Raw genomic sequence first — 17,662 nt, 5'->3', positions numbered from 1 at the left:
CTTACTGCTCTGTGATCCAGCACCATTGCACCTCTAGGTTGAATGATGCCCAGTGTCATTCAATCCACTTCCTGTGAGCCCAGGGTCTCAAGGCTCCACAATCCCTTACCTCATGGGTGCTCAACCTGTGGCCCTCCAGCTGTTGTAAAACTACAAGTCCCATGAGTCCGCATTGCAAGGCTGGCAGTTACAAGCACGACTCCCATAGGATGAGGCATGATGGGACGCTTAGTTCTGCAACAGCTGGAGGGTCACAGGTTGAGCACCCATGCCCTACCCCAACCCGGGCTCACAGGACGAATGCTGTAAAGCGTGGAATTATTTCATTACATAGCCCCCTCATCCGCATTGGTTACATTTTGGTAACTTTCCCATTGGTCAACCATTTATTTATTTTTTGCCGCCTTATGCGGATATATACATAGATAGAGCTCTTATTTTTTGTATATTTTCTAAACTTTTGGGAGGATTCGGCATCCCCTGCAGGTCATCCTTCCTTTTGCCTTTCCATAAAGCTTTCAGTGGGTGCGGGTTTTGTCTATCAAGATATTTTCTTACATCAGAGCCAACGGAGATCAGAATAAAAGAGTTAATTAAATTCTCCTAATTTAAATCTGCGTTTAGTCCGTTATCTCCAGCACAGTATTGGAGAAAGAAGCCTCCTGAGAAAAGTTGAAGATATAGATGATAGATTGAGATGGCACTAAGAGGACCTGTATTGTCTCCCCCATGGTTTGTCTTGGTCATAGGCGTGTGCCCAGGCACACCCTAATCACCCCTGGGGCACAGATTCCCCCTGCTGAAATTTCACCAAAGTCCCCCAACAGAGCTGTAACGGCTACCCAAGTAGTGAGAGGGTATCAGCCGTTGGAGACGTCCTTTTCCCTGGCAAGTTGCTGTATGCAAGTAAAACCGGTATCATCCCATCCACAAGATCCAGAGAGAGAGAGAGAGTCAGGCTCAGCTGTGAAAGGAGCAGAATAATAGTCCCATAGCATCCCCTTTCAAGAATGAGACAAGGCTGCGTTTTGAAGGGCCAAAAAAGACTGAATTTTTAATGGTACATTCACCTAGTTTATATGTGGTTACAAGCTGTTACAGGAACAATGACACTCTCCGCCCCCCCCCCTCCTCACACAGTGGGGGGGGGCTTCAATACAGATACTTTAAAATAATGACATCTCCTTGAATTAATCACTTAATCAGTATCTAGACGTTTCGGCCCCGAGACCCATTTAACATGACCTGATCAGACACATTCCTTTATCAATAGAATTTAATTAACCTTTAGAACAATACACACTCACAGATAATCCCATCAGCATACACCTGACAGGAGACTGTTAACTACACAAAAGAGAGTCAATTAGCTGAAGAAAGGGGGACATTTGAATTTAGGAGTGAAAGAGTCACTCTATAATTAACCCTTTGTATGCCTCACTGCATGAGGATTATAGATGTCCAGGCAGAATACATAGTTCCGTTACAAGAGCTCCTAAACATATATATATATATTTTATTAAAATTGTAAAAAGTAATTAAAAAAAAAATGTAAAAAAAAAAAATACAAAAATAAAATCATAAAAATAAAAAAACTGCTGACACCATCCACTGCCCTACAGTTTTTTTACATGTATTTATAATAGTGTGTGTGTATATATATATATATATATATATATATAAAAATATAAAATATATGCCTGGGCACACCCTAATCACCCCTGTGACACAGATCCCCCTGCTGATATTTCACCAAAGCCCCCCAATGGGGCTCCTAAAAAAAAAAAAAACATGGAAAAAAAAATTAACTAAAATTGTAACAAATGTAAAAATAAAATTGTAAATAATAATAAAAAAAATTAAATAATAAAAAAAAAAATAACCGCTGACACCATCAACTGCCCTACTGTTTTTTACATTTATAAGAGTGTGTGTGTGTGTGTATGTGTGTGTATATATATATATATATATATATATATATATATATATATATATATATATATATATATATATATATATATATATATATATAAATTACACCTGGGAACACCCTAATCACCCCTGTGGCATACGTCCCCCCCCCCCCCCCAACTGATATTTCCCCAAAGGCCCCAATGGGACTCCTAAAAAAAATTTTTGTAAGATTGTAAAAAATATACAAATTAAATTGTAAAAAATAATAAAAAAATTAAATCATAGTAAAAAAAAACTGCTGACACCATCCACTGCCCTACTATTGTTTTTACATGTATTTATAAGAGTGTGTGTATGTATGTATATACCTGGGCACACCCTAATCACCCCTGGGGCACACACCCCCCCTGCTGATATTTCACCAAAGGCCCCCAATGGGGCTCCTAAAAAAAAAAAAAACATTACAATTTAAAAAAATAATATTCTAATAAAATTGTAAAAAATTATAAAAATAAATAAACAGCTGACCCATCCACTGCCCTACTGTTTTTACATGGCTTTATGAGTGTGTGTAATAAATAAATATATATATATATATATATATATATATATATATATATATATATATATATATATATAAATATATATTAATTACACACACACACACACGCGCGCGCACTCACACACACACACATACACACACACACACACACACATATGTGTGTTTGAGCTTTGGGGTGCACACCCTGATGCAATAGGCTGCGCACACCTATGGTCTTAGTCATATACCAAAAAGTGCCAGACATCAGGAATATCTTTTTGGGATCTGTGGTTTTATTGAGAAGGCCACCATCATCAATGTACCACCATTCCACACACAGGAGAGATCAATCTGCTCGGCCCCCTGGACTACGAGAAGCAGACCACCTACAGCCTGGTGATCAATCTGGTGGATCTGAATAATGACATCTTACAGGACCCGCAGAAACAGAGGCTCGGATCCTGCACCATCACCATCGATGTGCTGGTAAGAGGTCAAAATGGACAACTACAGAGACTCTCTGGGGATCCTTTATCACATCTGACACATACAGTATTGATAAGGAAAACCTCAACCTTATGGTAAAACATTTTGAAAGTTTACCACTAGGGTGAGCCCCCGTCTCCTCTCCTCACACCATCACATGCACTCTGCCCTGACACTGACACACTGACACTGTGTGTGCAGTGAGCTGTAAAAAAAGGCTTTTTTGTACCCTGCTATAATATATAGATTGGCCAGCCAGCACACTGAGACCAGCCAGGCCAGTACCCTGAGACCAGCCAGGCCAGTACCCTGAGACCAGCCAGGCCAGTACCCTGAGACCAGCCAGGCCAGTACCCTGAGACCAGCCAGGCCAGTACCCTGAGACCAGCCAGGCCAGTACCCTGAGATCAGCCAGGCCAGCACCCTGAGGCCAGCCAGCCAGGCCAGCAGCGAGCACCCTGAGGCCAGCCAGCCAGGCCAGCACCCTGAGGCCAGCCAGCCAGGCCAGCACCCTGAGGCCAGCCAGCCAGGCCAGCACCCTGAGGCCAGCCAGCCAGGCCAGCACCCTGAGGCCAGCCAGCCAGGCCAGCACCCTGAGGCCAGCCAGCCAGGCCAGCACCCTGAGGCCAGCACCGAGTACCCTGAGGCCAGCCAGCCAACACCCTGAGTTGTTATATATTTTTTTTTTTATTAATGGGCCCAGAGGTCGCCAGGGGCCTGGAGGTCCCCGGATGGCAACATTTTTTTATTTTGTTTGTTTTTATCAAAGGGCCCAGGGGCCCCGGAGGTCCCCAGGGCCCTGGATGGCAACCCCTTTTTTTTATAAAAAAATGTTCTTACATTTTTTTTAATATATTTTTTTATTTCTTTTTTTTTCCTTTTTTCTTTTTATTAAAGGGCCCAGAGGTCCCCAGATGGCAACCCCCTTACCCCCTTTTTTTTCATTTTTTTTTTTTTTTATATAAAAAAAATGTTTTTGTTTTTTTTAAATATTTTTATTATTAATATTTTTTTTTATTTGAATTATTTTTTGTAAGGGGCCCCAATTCGTGGCACCCCCTGCTTCTCAATTCACGCTCCCCCTTCTCAATTTTCTCAATCAGCGATGGCAGCCCCCGCTTCTCAATCAATTCGCGGCAGCCCTCCGCTTCTCAATTTGAGGCGGCAGCACCCCCCTCCCCGGTTCTCTGCTCCAGGGGGGCCCATGAACTCCACTATGGACTACGAAGTTGCAGCAGTTGGAGGATGTAGACAATTTCAGATGTTCAAATTTGCCGAGACAGACTTCCTCCACAATCTTTCCGATCCACGTTCATCTCTCTGTATTGTCTTCCCAGGACTACAACGACAATCCCCCCATCTGTACACCTCCATATTATGAAGTGACGATCTACTCCACCAATTCGACGGCGATCCCAGTAAAGTCGCTGACCTGCAGTGACATAGACGTTACCTCTGTGCTGAGTTACACCATTGTAGGCGGTGAGTTTTCTTCCTTAGTGTGCATTTTGCCGTTCCATTGATTGTCTGTTTGTACAAAAACCGTACCTTCCAATGAGAGCGCACGCAGATTATCTGCAGGGGGGGGAAAAAACACCCCCCAGACCTGGCCCAGAAAGGGCGTCATTGGTCTTCAGCACCACGGAATCTGCTTCTATAGTAAAACCTTGGTTTGAGAGCGTTTTGCAAGACAAGGAAAATGTTTTAATAAATTTTGCCTTGATATACAAGCGATGTCTTGATATAAGAGCAGCGTCATGTCACAACTGAGTATAAAGAGAGGAGCCTCTAAGTGTAGCAATATGGTTACATTTAATGAAGGGACAACATTTAGCAACTTATTGCTACACTTAGAGGCGCCTCTCTTCTCTTTTATACCCTGTAAAAAAAAAAATGCTTTGGATTACAAGCATGTTTCTCGAACAAATTATGCTCGCAAACCAAGGTTTTACTGTATATCAAGCCTTTGGGATAAAAATCATACTCCAAAATGTAGCTCTTCTTTCTGAATTTAACCACCACCCCCCCCTGGAGGATTTGACTGGCCAAAGATCAGGCCACTTTTTGCGATTCGGCACTGCGTCGCTTTAACCACTTAAGGACCGCCTAACGACGATATACATCGACAGAATGGCACCGCTGGGCACAATCACGTACCTGTACGTGACCGTATAAAGCCCAGCGGTGGGTCGCGGGCGCACGCGACCCGGTCTGAAGCTCCGTGACCTCGGCCGTGGGACTCGCGGACCCGATCGCCGCTAGAGTCCCGCGATCGGTCCCCGGAGCTGAAGAACGGGGAGAGCCGTGTGTAAACACAACTTCCCCGTTCTTCACTGTGGCGCCGTCATCGATTGTGTGTTCCCTGATATAGGGAACCACAATCTATGACGTCAGACCTACAGCCACACCCCCCCTACAGTTGTAAACACACATGAGGTCACACTTAACCCCTTCAGCGCCCCCTGTGGTTAACTCCCAAACTGCAAATGTCATTTTCATAGTAAACAATGCATTTTAAATGCATTTTTTGCTGTGAAAATGACAATGGTCCCAAAAATGTCTCAAAATTGTCCGAAGTGTCCGCCATAATGTCGCAGTCACGAAAAAAAATCGCTGATCGCCGCCATTAGTAATAAAAAAAAAATTAATAAAAATGTCATAAAACTATCCCCTATTTTGTAAACGCTATAAATTTTGCGCAAACCAATCGATAAACGCTTATTGCGATTTTTTTTTTTTTACCAAAAATAGGTAGAAGAATACGTATCGGCCTAAACTGAGGAAAACATTATTTTTTTTATGTTTTTGACCTCCAGATGAGGCCATCACTTACCCTCCAGATGAAGCCATCATCTGGAGGGTAAATGATGGCCTCATCTGGAGGGTAAATGATGGCCTCATCTGGAGGGTAAGTGATGGCCTCATCTGGACGGTAAGTGATGGCCTCAATTGGGGGGTAAGTGATAAGGCCATCACTTACCCTCCAGATGAGGCCATCACTTGCCCTCCAAATGAGGTCATCACCTAGGAAGGTAGGGTGGTGGAGCTATGAAGCTTCATTGGTTAGCAGGTGGTGGAAGTAGGGTCAGCAATGGGGGGGGGGGGGTTGGGTTGGTGAAGTTATGCCTCCTGCACCAGGCCTGGGCCCCATCAGTTCAGCAAAATTGTCCAGGGGACAGAAATTAGCTTTTATATACCGTGCAATTCTATCTAGCAGTGAGCTCAGTAAGTTTACCTTTGTCGAGGGAAGCATAATTGTGAACTGTATGTTGGGTGGGTGAACGATGCTCCAGCACACAATGTTTGTCAGTGACTGGTTCTCTTTACCAATAAAGCCTTTTTGTGTATGGCCTCCTTTCTTCTTACAGGTAATACTAATAGCCGCTTTCAGATGAATAACAATAACGTCATGCACAACCCGTTCTCCTTTAACACCGATGGTGGTGTCTATGACCCTGAAAATTACAAGCTCCTCATCCTGGTGACGGACAGTACGACCTCCCCTCAGTACAGCACCACCGCCACAGTGTTTGTCACCATTATCCCCTGGACCACCACACAGCCCACCATCACAACCACAACATCTGTGAGTAAAATGTTTATTTTTTCTAGAAAAGATCAGAAGACATCAGACTTAAGTTGAATGTCCAGCAGTCTATTGAAGATTCTTTGATTAGGGCAGGTGTGCGCTGCTTAGACTTGAACTGCAGTGCTGAGTAACGACCAGCAGATGGCGAAGGCTCAAAGCTGAACATTATAATACAAAGCAGAATTAATGGAGAGTTATTGAATACGGCATTTGAGAGGTTCCCCCTGGCAGCACAGAGCCAGCTGATATAACCTGGATGGACGCTTGCCTTTCAGTTAAATCCTCTGTAATCTTTTCTGTTTCCAGACTCCACAGAAGCAAACGACGATTGTGAATCAGACTCTGGAGTACTGGCAGCCCGACACCTGGTTCATGGTGGTCATAATCATCACCGGGGCCCTGCTCCTCTGTGCCATTGGTCTGCTGACCTGGGCTCTGTGTAGAAGGTGAGTCCTCTGTCACAACACACCGGGGTGGACAAATGAATGTAGAAATCAGGAACCAGTCAGGCCAGCCTGAGACAGGATTCATTATCGGGATCTGGGAATTGGTGATCAGTGAGAAGAATGTCCCTTACATTGGTGATCAGTGAGAAGAATGTCCCTTACATTGGTGATCAGTGGAAAGAATGTCCCTTACATTGGTGATCAGTGGGAAGAATGTCCCTTACATTGGTGATCAGTGGGAAGAATGTTCCTTACATTGGTGATCAGTGGGAAGAATGTCCCTTACATTGGTGATCAGTGAGAAGAATGTTCCTTACATTGGTGATCAGTGAGAAGAATGTCCCTTACATTGGTGATCAGTGGAAAGAATGTCCCTTACATTGGTGATCAGTGGGAAGAATGTCCCTTACATTGGTGATCAGTGAGAAGAATGTTCCTTACATTGGTGATCAGTGGGAAGAATGTTCCTTACATTGGTGATCAGTGGGAAGAATGTCCTTTACATTGGTGATCAGTGGGAAGAATGTCCCTTACATTGGTGATCAGTGGGAAGAATGTTCCTTACATTGGTGATCAGTGAGAAGAATGTCCCTTACATTGGTGATCAGTGGGAAGAATGTCCCTTACATTGGTGATCAGTGAGAAGAATGCTCCTTACATTGGTGATCAGTGAGAAGAATGTCCCTTACATTGGTGATCAGTGAGAAGAATGTCCCTTACATTGGTGATCAGTGGGAAGAATGTTCCTTACATTGGTGATCAGTGGGAAGAATGTTCCTTACTTTGGTGATCAGTGGGAAGAATGTCCCTTACATTGGGGATCAGTGAGAAGAATGTCCCTTACATTGGTGATCAGTGGGAAGAATGTCCCTTACATTGGTGATCAGTGAGAAGAATGTCCCTTACATTGGTGATCAGTGAGACGAATGTCCCTTACATTGGTGATCAGTGAGAAGAATGTCCCTTACATTGGTGATCAGTGGGAAGAATGTCCCTTACATTGGTGATCAGTTAGAAGAATGTTCCTTACATTGGTGATCAGTGGGAAGAATGTCCCCTTACATTGGTGATCAGTGAGAAGAATGTTCCTTACATTGGGGATCAGTGGGAAGAATGTCCCTTACATTGGTGATCAGTGAGAAGAATGTTCCTTACATTGGTGATCAGGGAGAAGAATGTCCCTTACATTGGTGATCAGTGAGAAGAATGTTCCTTACATTGGTGATCAGTGGGAAGAATGTTCCTTACATTGGTGATCAGTGGGAAGAATGTCCCTTACATTGGTGATCAGTGAGAAGAATGTCCCTTACATTGGTGATCAGTGAGAAGAATGTTCCTTACATTGGTGATCAGTGAGAAGAATGTCCCTTACATTGGTGATCAGTGAGAAGAATGTCCCTTACATTGGTGATCAGTGGGAAGAATGTTCCTTACATTGGTGATCAGTGAGAAGAATGTTCCTTACATTGGTGATCAGTGGGAAGAATGCTCCCCTCCATGTTGGTGGTCAGAATGGTCAACATACAGCAGCTAAAACAGTCATTGGTGCCATGCCACTGGCTCTAGAAACTGGTGTTGGCTCCAGAATCACCATCCAATGAGAGGTTAAGTAGCCATATTTCAAGTAACCCCCTAACACCCACGGGTGGAACCTCAGATTTTCAGGGAACCCCGGTTGAAAATGTTGGACATAAGAAGTTTAAAGGTAAGCTGGAGGTATTGGGTGTGCAGGGCAGAGACAGAGCAGTACAGACCTCCGATGGAATGTTACAATATCCTGCAAACCTGAATTGGAGGATTGGGGTTTTCAATACACAAAAGATATCCTGTCCTAGGGGGGGGAGCAGAAGGTTTGGTTAAGAAACAAAGATTTCCTCTCACATTTTGATAAATAAGGCTGAACCCAATTCCCAGCATGCAGTTTGTCTATTCCGACCAATCAATGTGGGCACGTTCCATAGTGCAGCTCTACATGACAAACTGATGAAGTCAATTGACTGTGACGAAACGCGTAGGATTTCCGGAAACTGGAAGTAACGTCCTGGCCGCGAGCTCGCTGCTCGTTTTTAAGTACCCTTATGTTTTTGACTTTGGGCATAAATAAATACCGACACCAAGCATTGATTTTTTATATCTACATGGCAAACACACTGGAGATTAATGGCGGCAATTCTTCTTCCAGATACCCGTTATGTGCCCAAGGCCCGAAAGATGCCACAGAGCCCCTCCTGCAGGACCGGTAAGTGACTCCACTTGTAGGTGTGACAGAGTTTTGATAATTAGCGCACAAAGACACAAATTTTGGCCCAAAACCGAGATTCTACCAATATATTTCCAGTAGATCGGCCGTATTTGGTGATGTGTTTTAGTGCCGGTTTTGAAGTAGCAAATGTTTTGTTTTTTACATAAAAATATTGCGATGGCGGCAGGTTTGTGTTCATGTCTTTTGGCATAAGCGGTCCTAAATGGGGATTTAATGTTCAGGTAAAGATTCCCCACCACAGGTTTGATCTTAAATTGTTCACAAATAATTTTATTATGTGTCTGCTGCTAGGCATGAGCCGAACCCCCCCCCCCCCCCTTGGTTCGGTTCACACCAGAACGGACAAAAATGTTATGCGAACACCGTTAAAGTCTACGGGACACGAAGGTGAAAAACCAAAAGTGCTCTCCTTCTGACGTCATTTGATGTGAGAGGGGGGCGGGGTCACCCACTTACATCACTGGGTGGCCCCGCCCTTGACTATATAAGAGCTGTCAAGGCAAAAGACCCCGCATCTCTCCTCCAGGCCGGAAAGCATGAGATCGGGAAAAAAAAATTCACTGATCTCATGCCGACAGCCGCGATTGCGGCTTTGTTTACTTCCGGGTACCCGGGCGAGACGTCACAACATCGCGCCCGGGCCTCTGACGGTCATAGAGATGACTGGTGACCACCTGGTCACCGAAAATCTCTATCGTCGTGAGCCGGCTGATTCGTTCTCCGAGCCCCCAATGGCACGGGAGAGCCCGGAGAAGCACTGGATGGCGACGGGAGTCCCTTCCCGCTGCCTATAAGAATGATCAAGCGGCGGAACTGCCACTATGATCATTCTTATCGTGCGCAGAATCGCCGGCAGTAGACGGTGATATCTGAATGATGCCTGTAGCTGCCCCCATCATTCAGACGTCATATGAGGTCCACCCGAGGACAAGTAGTTGATCACGTAGATCAAGGGTCTGAAACTGGCGGCCCTCCAGCTGTTGCGAAACCACGAAAGTCCAAACGTCCCATCATCCCTCTGCCTGCGGGAGTCATGCTTGCGACTGTCAGCCTTAAAATGCATCATGGGACTTGTAGTTCCACAACAGCTGGAAGGGGCGCCAGTTTCAGACCCTTGATCTACGTGATTAAAGATGAGCTGATCAAATATTGTCCATTGAGAATAAACAATGTTAATGGGGAAAAAATCTTAATTATGGCCACTGGGTGGAGGTGAGGAGCATACTTATTTCTTATGATACTCAGTGACATCTAGTGGCCATAATGCGGTATTTCCACCCATTCACACTTTTTTTATGTGCTATAAGGGCACGAGTAGACAAGCAATGTTTATTAGCCAGATTCAGGTACAGTTACGACGGCGTATCAGTAGATACGCCATCGCAACTCCGAATCCGCGCAGTCGTATATTTAAGCGTATGCTCAAACTGAGATACGCTTAAATATTGCTAAGATACGACCGGCGTAAATCTTCTACGCCGTAATTTCTTAACTGCATATTTACGCTGGCTGCTAGGAGCGTGTATGTGGATTTACGCCTAGAATATGTAAATCAGCTAGATACGCCTATTCACGAACATACGCCCGGCCGTCGCAGTACAGATACGCCGTTTACGTAAGGGGTTTTCAGGCTTAAAGATAAACCACCAAAAAGATGGCGCAGCCAATGTTAAGTATGGCCGTCGGAACCGCGTCAAATTTTTCAAATTTTACGTCGTTTGCGCAACTCGTCCGTGAATGGGGCTGGCCGTAATTTACGTTCACGTCGAAAGCATTGACGATTTGCCGACGTCATTTGGAGCATGCGCACTGGCATACGTCCACGGGCGGCGCATGCGTCGTTCGATCGAAACGTCATTTACGTGGGGTCGCACTTAATATACATAAAACACGCCCACAGCTTCAACATTTGAATTAGGCGGGCTTACGCCGGCCCTAATACGCTACGCCGCCGTAACTTCGGCGGCAAAATCTTTGAGAATACCATACACGCCTCTCAAAGTTACGGCGGCGTAGCGTATAGGAGATACGCTACGCCCGCCGAAAGGTATGTGAATCTAGCCCAACATTTTTTTTTTTTTTTGCAGAAACCCTCGAAAATGTAATTGAAATTGTTGCATTTAATGAATTATAATGCAAAATATACAATCCATTTTTTTTTTGTAAAATATAAAAGATATCTAAAACAACCTTGCGCTAAAAATGAAAAAACAAACACAAACTGCTGCACTTTTAAATTTCTGAATACAAATAAACAATATATAAAGTGTGAAAGAAAGTTTTGCTGTCTGTTATCTAACAGAGAAATAAATCACCAAAATAGACACAAAATAAATCAAACATGTGCTATAAATTTATCAAAAGTTAATTGACACAAAATAAAGTGATGAATATAAACAAATGTCCTTCAAAGTACATACCGGCGGATCCCGTCTTGTATATGACGTTCTTATAACACATTATACTCTGTAATATCGATTCTGTGAATTGTCCTTCTTTTCTTTTCTTGCAGCAGTTTGACTTCAGAGCTCAGGATCCAAGTAAGTGTTGGCTCCGCCCACAGCGCGGCCTGCGGCCACCGGCTGCTTGAGTTCTCTAACAATCCTCGACTCCGCCCACAGCGCAGCCTGCGGCCACCGGCTGCTTGAGATCTCTAACAATCCTTGACTCCGCCCACAGCGCAGCCTGCGGCCACCGGCTGCTTGAGATCTCGAACAATCCTCGACTTCGCCCACAGCGCAGCCTGCGGCCACCGGCCGCTTGGGGTCTCTAACAATCCTTGACTCCGCCCACAGCGCAGCCTGGGGCCACCGGCCGCTTGGGGTCTCTAACAATCCTTGACTCCGCCCACAGCGCAGCCTGGGGCCACCGGCCGCTTGGGGTCTCTAACAATCCTTGACTCCGCCCACAGCACAGCTGAACTTTCCTCCGTCCCCAGACGATCAGCGGCCGATATCGGATCATTTCTGATCAATATTCAGATTATCATTACTCAGCCATCTTTATACTCCAGTTGATGACTGTGCCTAGGCTGAGATGATGTCATCAGTCTGCTGCAGGCAGGAGATAACATTTCCTCAGTCTCTCTTCCCTCCCCCCTCGCAGTGTATCGGTCGCCATGTTTATGGAGAAATGTCTTCAGTCACCTTATTAATATTCTTCCTCCTCTGCCGGCAGTGACGGGACGGGAGTATCTCTTCAACAGCCACACCGGGGAGAGACGTTGGGTGTGAGGAGAGAGAGGGAGAGACGCCGACTCACCGAAAATCACAATCACCACCAACGTGTCATCCGGAGAGAGCCGAGGAATCACCAGATTTTATTCTGATTGTTTTTATATATTTTCTGTAAAGCCGAAGAATTGTCTTGATTGTACATCGCTACAGTATAAAATCTATCTTCTGTATACACGATGGTGTGCGGCGCCTCTTCTTATCCTGCAGGGGGAGCCAACAGAAGCTGGGACAACACACCTTGTATAGAATGTATATACACTATAATACCAAAAGTATTGGGACGCCGGCCTTTACACGCACATGAACTTTAATGGCATCCCAGTCTTAGTCCGGAGGGTTCAATATTGAGTTGGCCCCGCCCTTTGCATCTATAACAGCTTCACCTCTTCTGGGAAGGCCGTCCACAAGGTTTAGGAGGGTGTCTATGGGAATGTTTGACCGTTCTTCCAGAAGAGCATTTTGTGAGGTCAGGCACTGATGTTGGACGAGAAGGCCTGGCTCGCAGTCTCGGCTCTAATTCATCCCAAAGATGTTCTATGGAGTTGAGGTCAGGACTCTGTGCAGGCCAGTCAAGTTCCTCCACCCCATTTCACTCATATATGTCTGCCCCCCCCCTAAGCCGAGCTGAGTCGAGCCCTTCAGTGGAACGCCCCCATAGCCAAGCTGAGCTGAGCCCTTTGGTGTACTATTCCCACCCCCCCCCCCCATAGCCGAGCTGAACCTAGCCCTTTAGTGGACCGTCCTGCCCCCGAGCCAAGCTAAGCTGTGCTCTTCAGTAGACTGCCCTGCCCCCTGAGCCAAGATGTGGAACGAACCAAGCAGCCTGGGGGGAGACGGGAGCAGGCCCGTCACTACAGGACAGGCAAAACAAACAATTGCTTGGGGCCCCGAGCTGGCCTGGGGCCCCCAACTTCCCCTTCCCAGGATGTAGCGTGGCCGAGCTCCTCTTCCTTCCACCTGGAGTCCTGTCAGTCCGGCCAGGTCCAGCGCACGGTACAGGAGATTCAGTTTTCTGTTCCCGGCTGGACTGACAGGAAGTCCACACTGAGTGCTCACTTCCTTTCAGTCCGGCCGGGAAGACAGGAAACTGAATCTCCTGTACCGCACGGTACCCAGCCTGGGCACTATCTGATAAGGGACTGGGGAAGAGGAGCTCGGCCACGCTACAGCGGCAGCCTACAGGGAAGAAGGGGAGGTAAGAATATAATTTTTTTTTTAGTGTAGCGCTAACGTAGGCTTTGCATGTGGGGGGGGGGGGGGGGGTGCTTGGGGCCCCCATTTTGCTTGGGGCCCCCGAATTCCTTCAAACGGCCCTGGGCGGGAGAGCGCGTTGATCGACACAGGAGGGTGAATGACAGTGACTGGATCTACACAGGAGCTTGCCTTGTTCCTTATTCATCGAAAATTACGGACCGGATGGGGACAAGACACAGCACTGGACAGGCTGTCACTGAAACCGGCCCACCGAGCCATCGGCCCACCGGGAAACTCCCCGTAGTCCCTATGGCTCAGTACATGCCTGCTAACAGTTGACCTTAAAATCAAGGCGTTTCGTTTGGAAACATTTGCAAATACATGCGTGAGCTGCAGGACCATTTCACGGCACCCCCAGTGTACTGCAGTCCTAACTCTATAGATTTTGAGAGCCTCCAAAGATGGAGCCCATATATAATAATAATAATAATGGATAGATTGAGGGCAGGTGAGCCTGGAGGGAACCCACCCCTCCTTAAAGGTATCGGAACGCACTGGACACCCAGCAAGAGCACAATGGCAGTGAAGGCATCCAGTACGTCTCCATACCAACTACCAACACTACCAACGAATGGCAACCACCCCAAACTATAACTGGTCTCTGCAGCAAGGTCTCACCCGAGGGGTCTGGGCACTAACAAGTATTCACCAGAGCTCCCGATGGAATTAGGGGAGGAGGCAGGGTAGGGGTTGGGCGGGGCAACTGGTGGCGCGTAATCCTTGAGGCCTGGCTAGTAACTCAGGACTTGACATTTTGAGCCCTGACTACATGTTTCTACGCCTTTGTTTTGCTGAGCCAATTAGGAGGAGCCGATGAAGTCATTGGGCCAGATTCACGTAGCTCAGCGGATCTATAGATCCGCTCGATCTACGTGAATTAAGATCCGCTCCCGCAAGTTTAGGAGGCAAGTGGCTAATTCACAAACCACTTACCTCCAAACTTGCGACGGCGGATCCTAAATCCCCCAGCGGAATTCAAATTCCGCGGCTAGGGGAGTGTCATATTTAAATCAGGCGCGTTCCCGCGCCGATTTAAATACGCATGCGTCGTCCGGGGAATTTCCCGGCGTGCATTGCTCCCACTGACGTCAATAGGACGTCAGTGGTTGCAACGTGAGCGGGACTTGCGACGCGCGTGTTCGTGAATCGGCGTACGCAAACGACGTAGGAAATTTCAAATTCGACGCGGGAACGCCGGCAATACTTAACATTGGCTGCGCCTGATAAAAGAAAGGGTAAGTATACGACGGAAAACCGCTACGGAAACGACGTAAAAACAATGCGACGGGTCCGTGTACGTTCGTGAATTTGCGTATCTCGCTGATTTCCATATTATTTATCTTAAATCAGCGGGAACGCCCCCGGCGCCATTTTTAAATTTAAAAAAAGATCCGACGGTGTAACACAGTGTAACACTGTCAGATCTAAGCCCTATCTATGCGTATCTGATTCTATGAATCAGGCGCATAGATAGGACCAGTGTAAGTCAGAGATACGATGGTGGATCTGTAGATACACCGTCGTATCTCTTTGTGAATCTGGCCCACAGAGTGGAATTCTGGGTAATAAAGTTGTGATTCGGAGACCAGAAATAGATTGCAGAAAGGAGAACTTTAGAGTGAGGAACCAAAAAGCTCCGTTCCTGATCTTCACACGAATCGCAGCGGCTGCAGAAAGGATGGTGAGTTCTCCTCTCAGCTTCATTTATTGATATTTAGTATCAGGAATGTATCAATGTGTGTCACAAACACCTCCTCTACCTGCAGAGCTGATGGTCATCCAATCCTCACATTAATAGCACACGGGTGGTAAGCAGGGGCATTGCTAGGTGGCAAAAAGACCAGGGGCTTCAGCCCGAAGTCCAAGGCCGCAAACCGGGGGGGGGGGGGGGGGTTGTATGTGACACAGGCTTTTTTTTTTTGGCTAGCATGTGACCTACCTGACCTACATACACTGACCAACCTGACATGCACACACTGACCTTCCTGCACTGACGGTAGTTACCTACCTACACTGACCTACCTGCACTGACGGTAGTTACCTACATACACTGACCTACCTACACTGACCTACCTGACCTACATACACTGACTTACCTACACTGACCTACCTGACATACACTGACCTACTTACACTGACCTACCTGACATACACTGACCTACCTGCACTGACGGTAGTTACCTACATACACTGATCTTCCTGCACTGACGGTAGTTACCTACATAAACTGACCTACCTACACTGACCTACCTGACATACACTGACCTACCTGACCTACATACAGCGAGCAGGGATGTGGCACCGGCGATGCGGCCGTATTGTAATTCCCGCCTTCTGGAGCCAGTGCAGCATCTATGGACCAGATGTGGATTGCCACTGTCACCTGCCACCATTTACAGATTGTCACTTGCCACCATCACCTGCCACCTGATGTGGATTGGCACTGTCACCTGTCACCATTTACAGATTGCCACGTCACCTGCCACCAGATGTGGATGATCACCTGCCATTATTTGCAGGATTGTCACTTACCAGGCCAGCCAATGCCACCAAATGTGCATTGGTGGCAGGCTGGCAGCACTGGTCCATTTAGTGAGGGCAGGAGAGCGGTGATGCGGGGCAGTCAGTGAGAGATGAAGTAATTTCTCTGCTCCCCGCCGCACCACTGACCTTGAAGAGGCCCATGCTGTGAGGGCGGAAGAGCGGTGGTGCAGGGTGGGTGGAGAGTGATCATCTCTGCTCGTCCGCCTGCTCGCTTCTGTTATCCGCCTACCAGGCTTTCTCATGCAGCCCTGGACGCCTGCCGCACACGCGGCTGCCTGTGGCATGAGACTCAGGGCTATGGGCAGGGCTATAGCCTCAATAGCCCCCCTAGCGACGCCACTGCCACACAGATCTATGGCAGGCAGCTCCCCTCAGTAAGCTTCTTCCAAGCACCTGGGTCTCAGCATTCCTCCCTCAAGTATTTTATAACTAGTATTAGTTTGCCACATTATACTGGACTTGTTCTGTGATGTTGAAGACCTTTTCCCAGCTTGCACAAACTGCTTATTCATGAGTGTCAGGAACCTCCCCCGGGGTCACCGGGTAAATCGGTCATCTCAATCCAATCACCATGAAATGTGTCAACGCCGATGTTGCTTGTCCAAAAACATGATGAGAATTGTGAAAGTTCCTTATTCTAATTTAATCCTAAAATATTTTACTTCTCCATTCAGAAAGGTTGCTACTGTATTTTAACTTTAAAATGATGACTTTACAAAATGCTGAATGGTATACAGTACTGTTGAAATAAAGTTTTTTTACCCTAAAATATCAAACATGTTATTCTTACCTGCTCTGTGCTATGGTATGGCACAGAGCATCTCTTCTGGGGTCCCCATGGTGGCGCTCTAGGCTCCTCCTCTTCTGTGTCTGCCCCCATAGCAAGCACTTGCTTTGGGGGCTGATGAGTGTGCTCGATTCCAAGCTGGGCTGTGTACATCTATTGGCACACACGGCACGGAATGGCCCCGCCCCCTCCTCGCTGAATTTGACTGACTGCAGCAGAAGCCAATGGCTTCCGCTGCTGGCTGGCAGTCCCTGTGTGAAGAGGGAGAGAAGACTGTAGCCAGACACAGCACTGGATCCATCCAGGGGTGAGGTAAGTATTTAGAGGGGGAGGGGGGTACACCAAGTCCTAAAACATTTTTTACCTTAACCCCTTGATGCCAACGTAACACATATATGCGGCCTCCAGTGGTGGCAGGTGGGCTTTTCTTCTGGGGGGGCGGCAAACAACCAGCACTACCCCCTTCCGGGCGGTGCGGCACTGATGCACCCCCCGCACCGGGGGGGGCGGGGCTCACGGCACTGTCAGCCAGTACCTTCCCCGGTAGAGCAGGTGGATCAACGCATTTCGCCTAAGAAAAGCTTCCTCAGTATCCACTTTGT

The 17,662-nt window shown here is 46.9% G+C and overlaps 1 protein-coding gene across 1 annotated transcript in view; it reads left to right on the top strand.

Moving 5' to 3' along the window:
- The window catches only part of CDHR4 (cadherin related family member 4), a 38,743-nt gene extending 26,096 nt beyond the window's left edge, over positions 1–12,647 (top strand). Inside the window, exons 13-19 of the mRNA XM_040358786.1 lie at positions 2,796–2,941; positions 4,279–4,423; positions 6,310–6,527; positions 6,837–6,976; positions 9,159–9,215; positions 11,752–11,779; positions 12,417–12,647. Of these exons, the coding sequence (XP_040214720.1) occupies positions 2,796–2,941; positions 4,279–4,423; positions 6,310–6,527; positions 6,837–6,976; positions 9,159–9,215; positions 11,752–11,779; positions 12,417–12,419 (737 nt within the window). The 3' untranslated portion in view covers positions 12,420–12,647. The remainder of the gene's footprint in view (positions 1–2,795; positions 2,942–4,278; positions 4,424–6,309; positions 6,528–6,836; positions 6,977–9,158; positions 9,216–11,751; positions 11,780–12,416) is intronic.
- The last annotated feature ends 5,015 nt before the right edge of the window (positions 12,648–17,662 follow it).

Source organism: Rana temporaria, chromosome 7, assembly GCF_905171775.1.
Source record: "Rana temporaria chromosome 7, aRanTem1.1, whole genome shotgun sequence".
NCBI classification, from domain to species: Eukaryota; Metazoa; Chordata; class Amphibia; order Anura; family Ranidae; genus Rana; species Rana temporaria.
The sequence above is the reverse complement of the archived record's forward strand: the minus strand, read 5'-3'. Positions and strand labels throughout refer to the sequence as shown.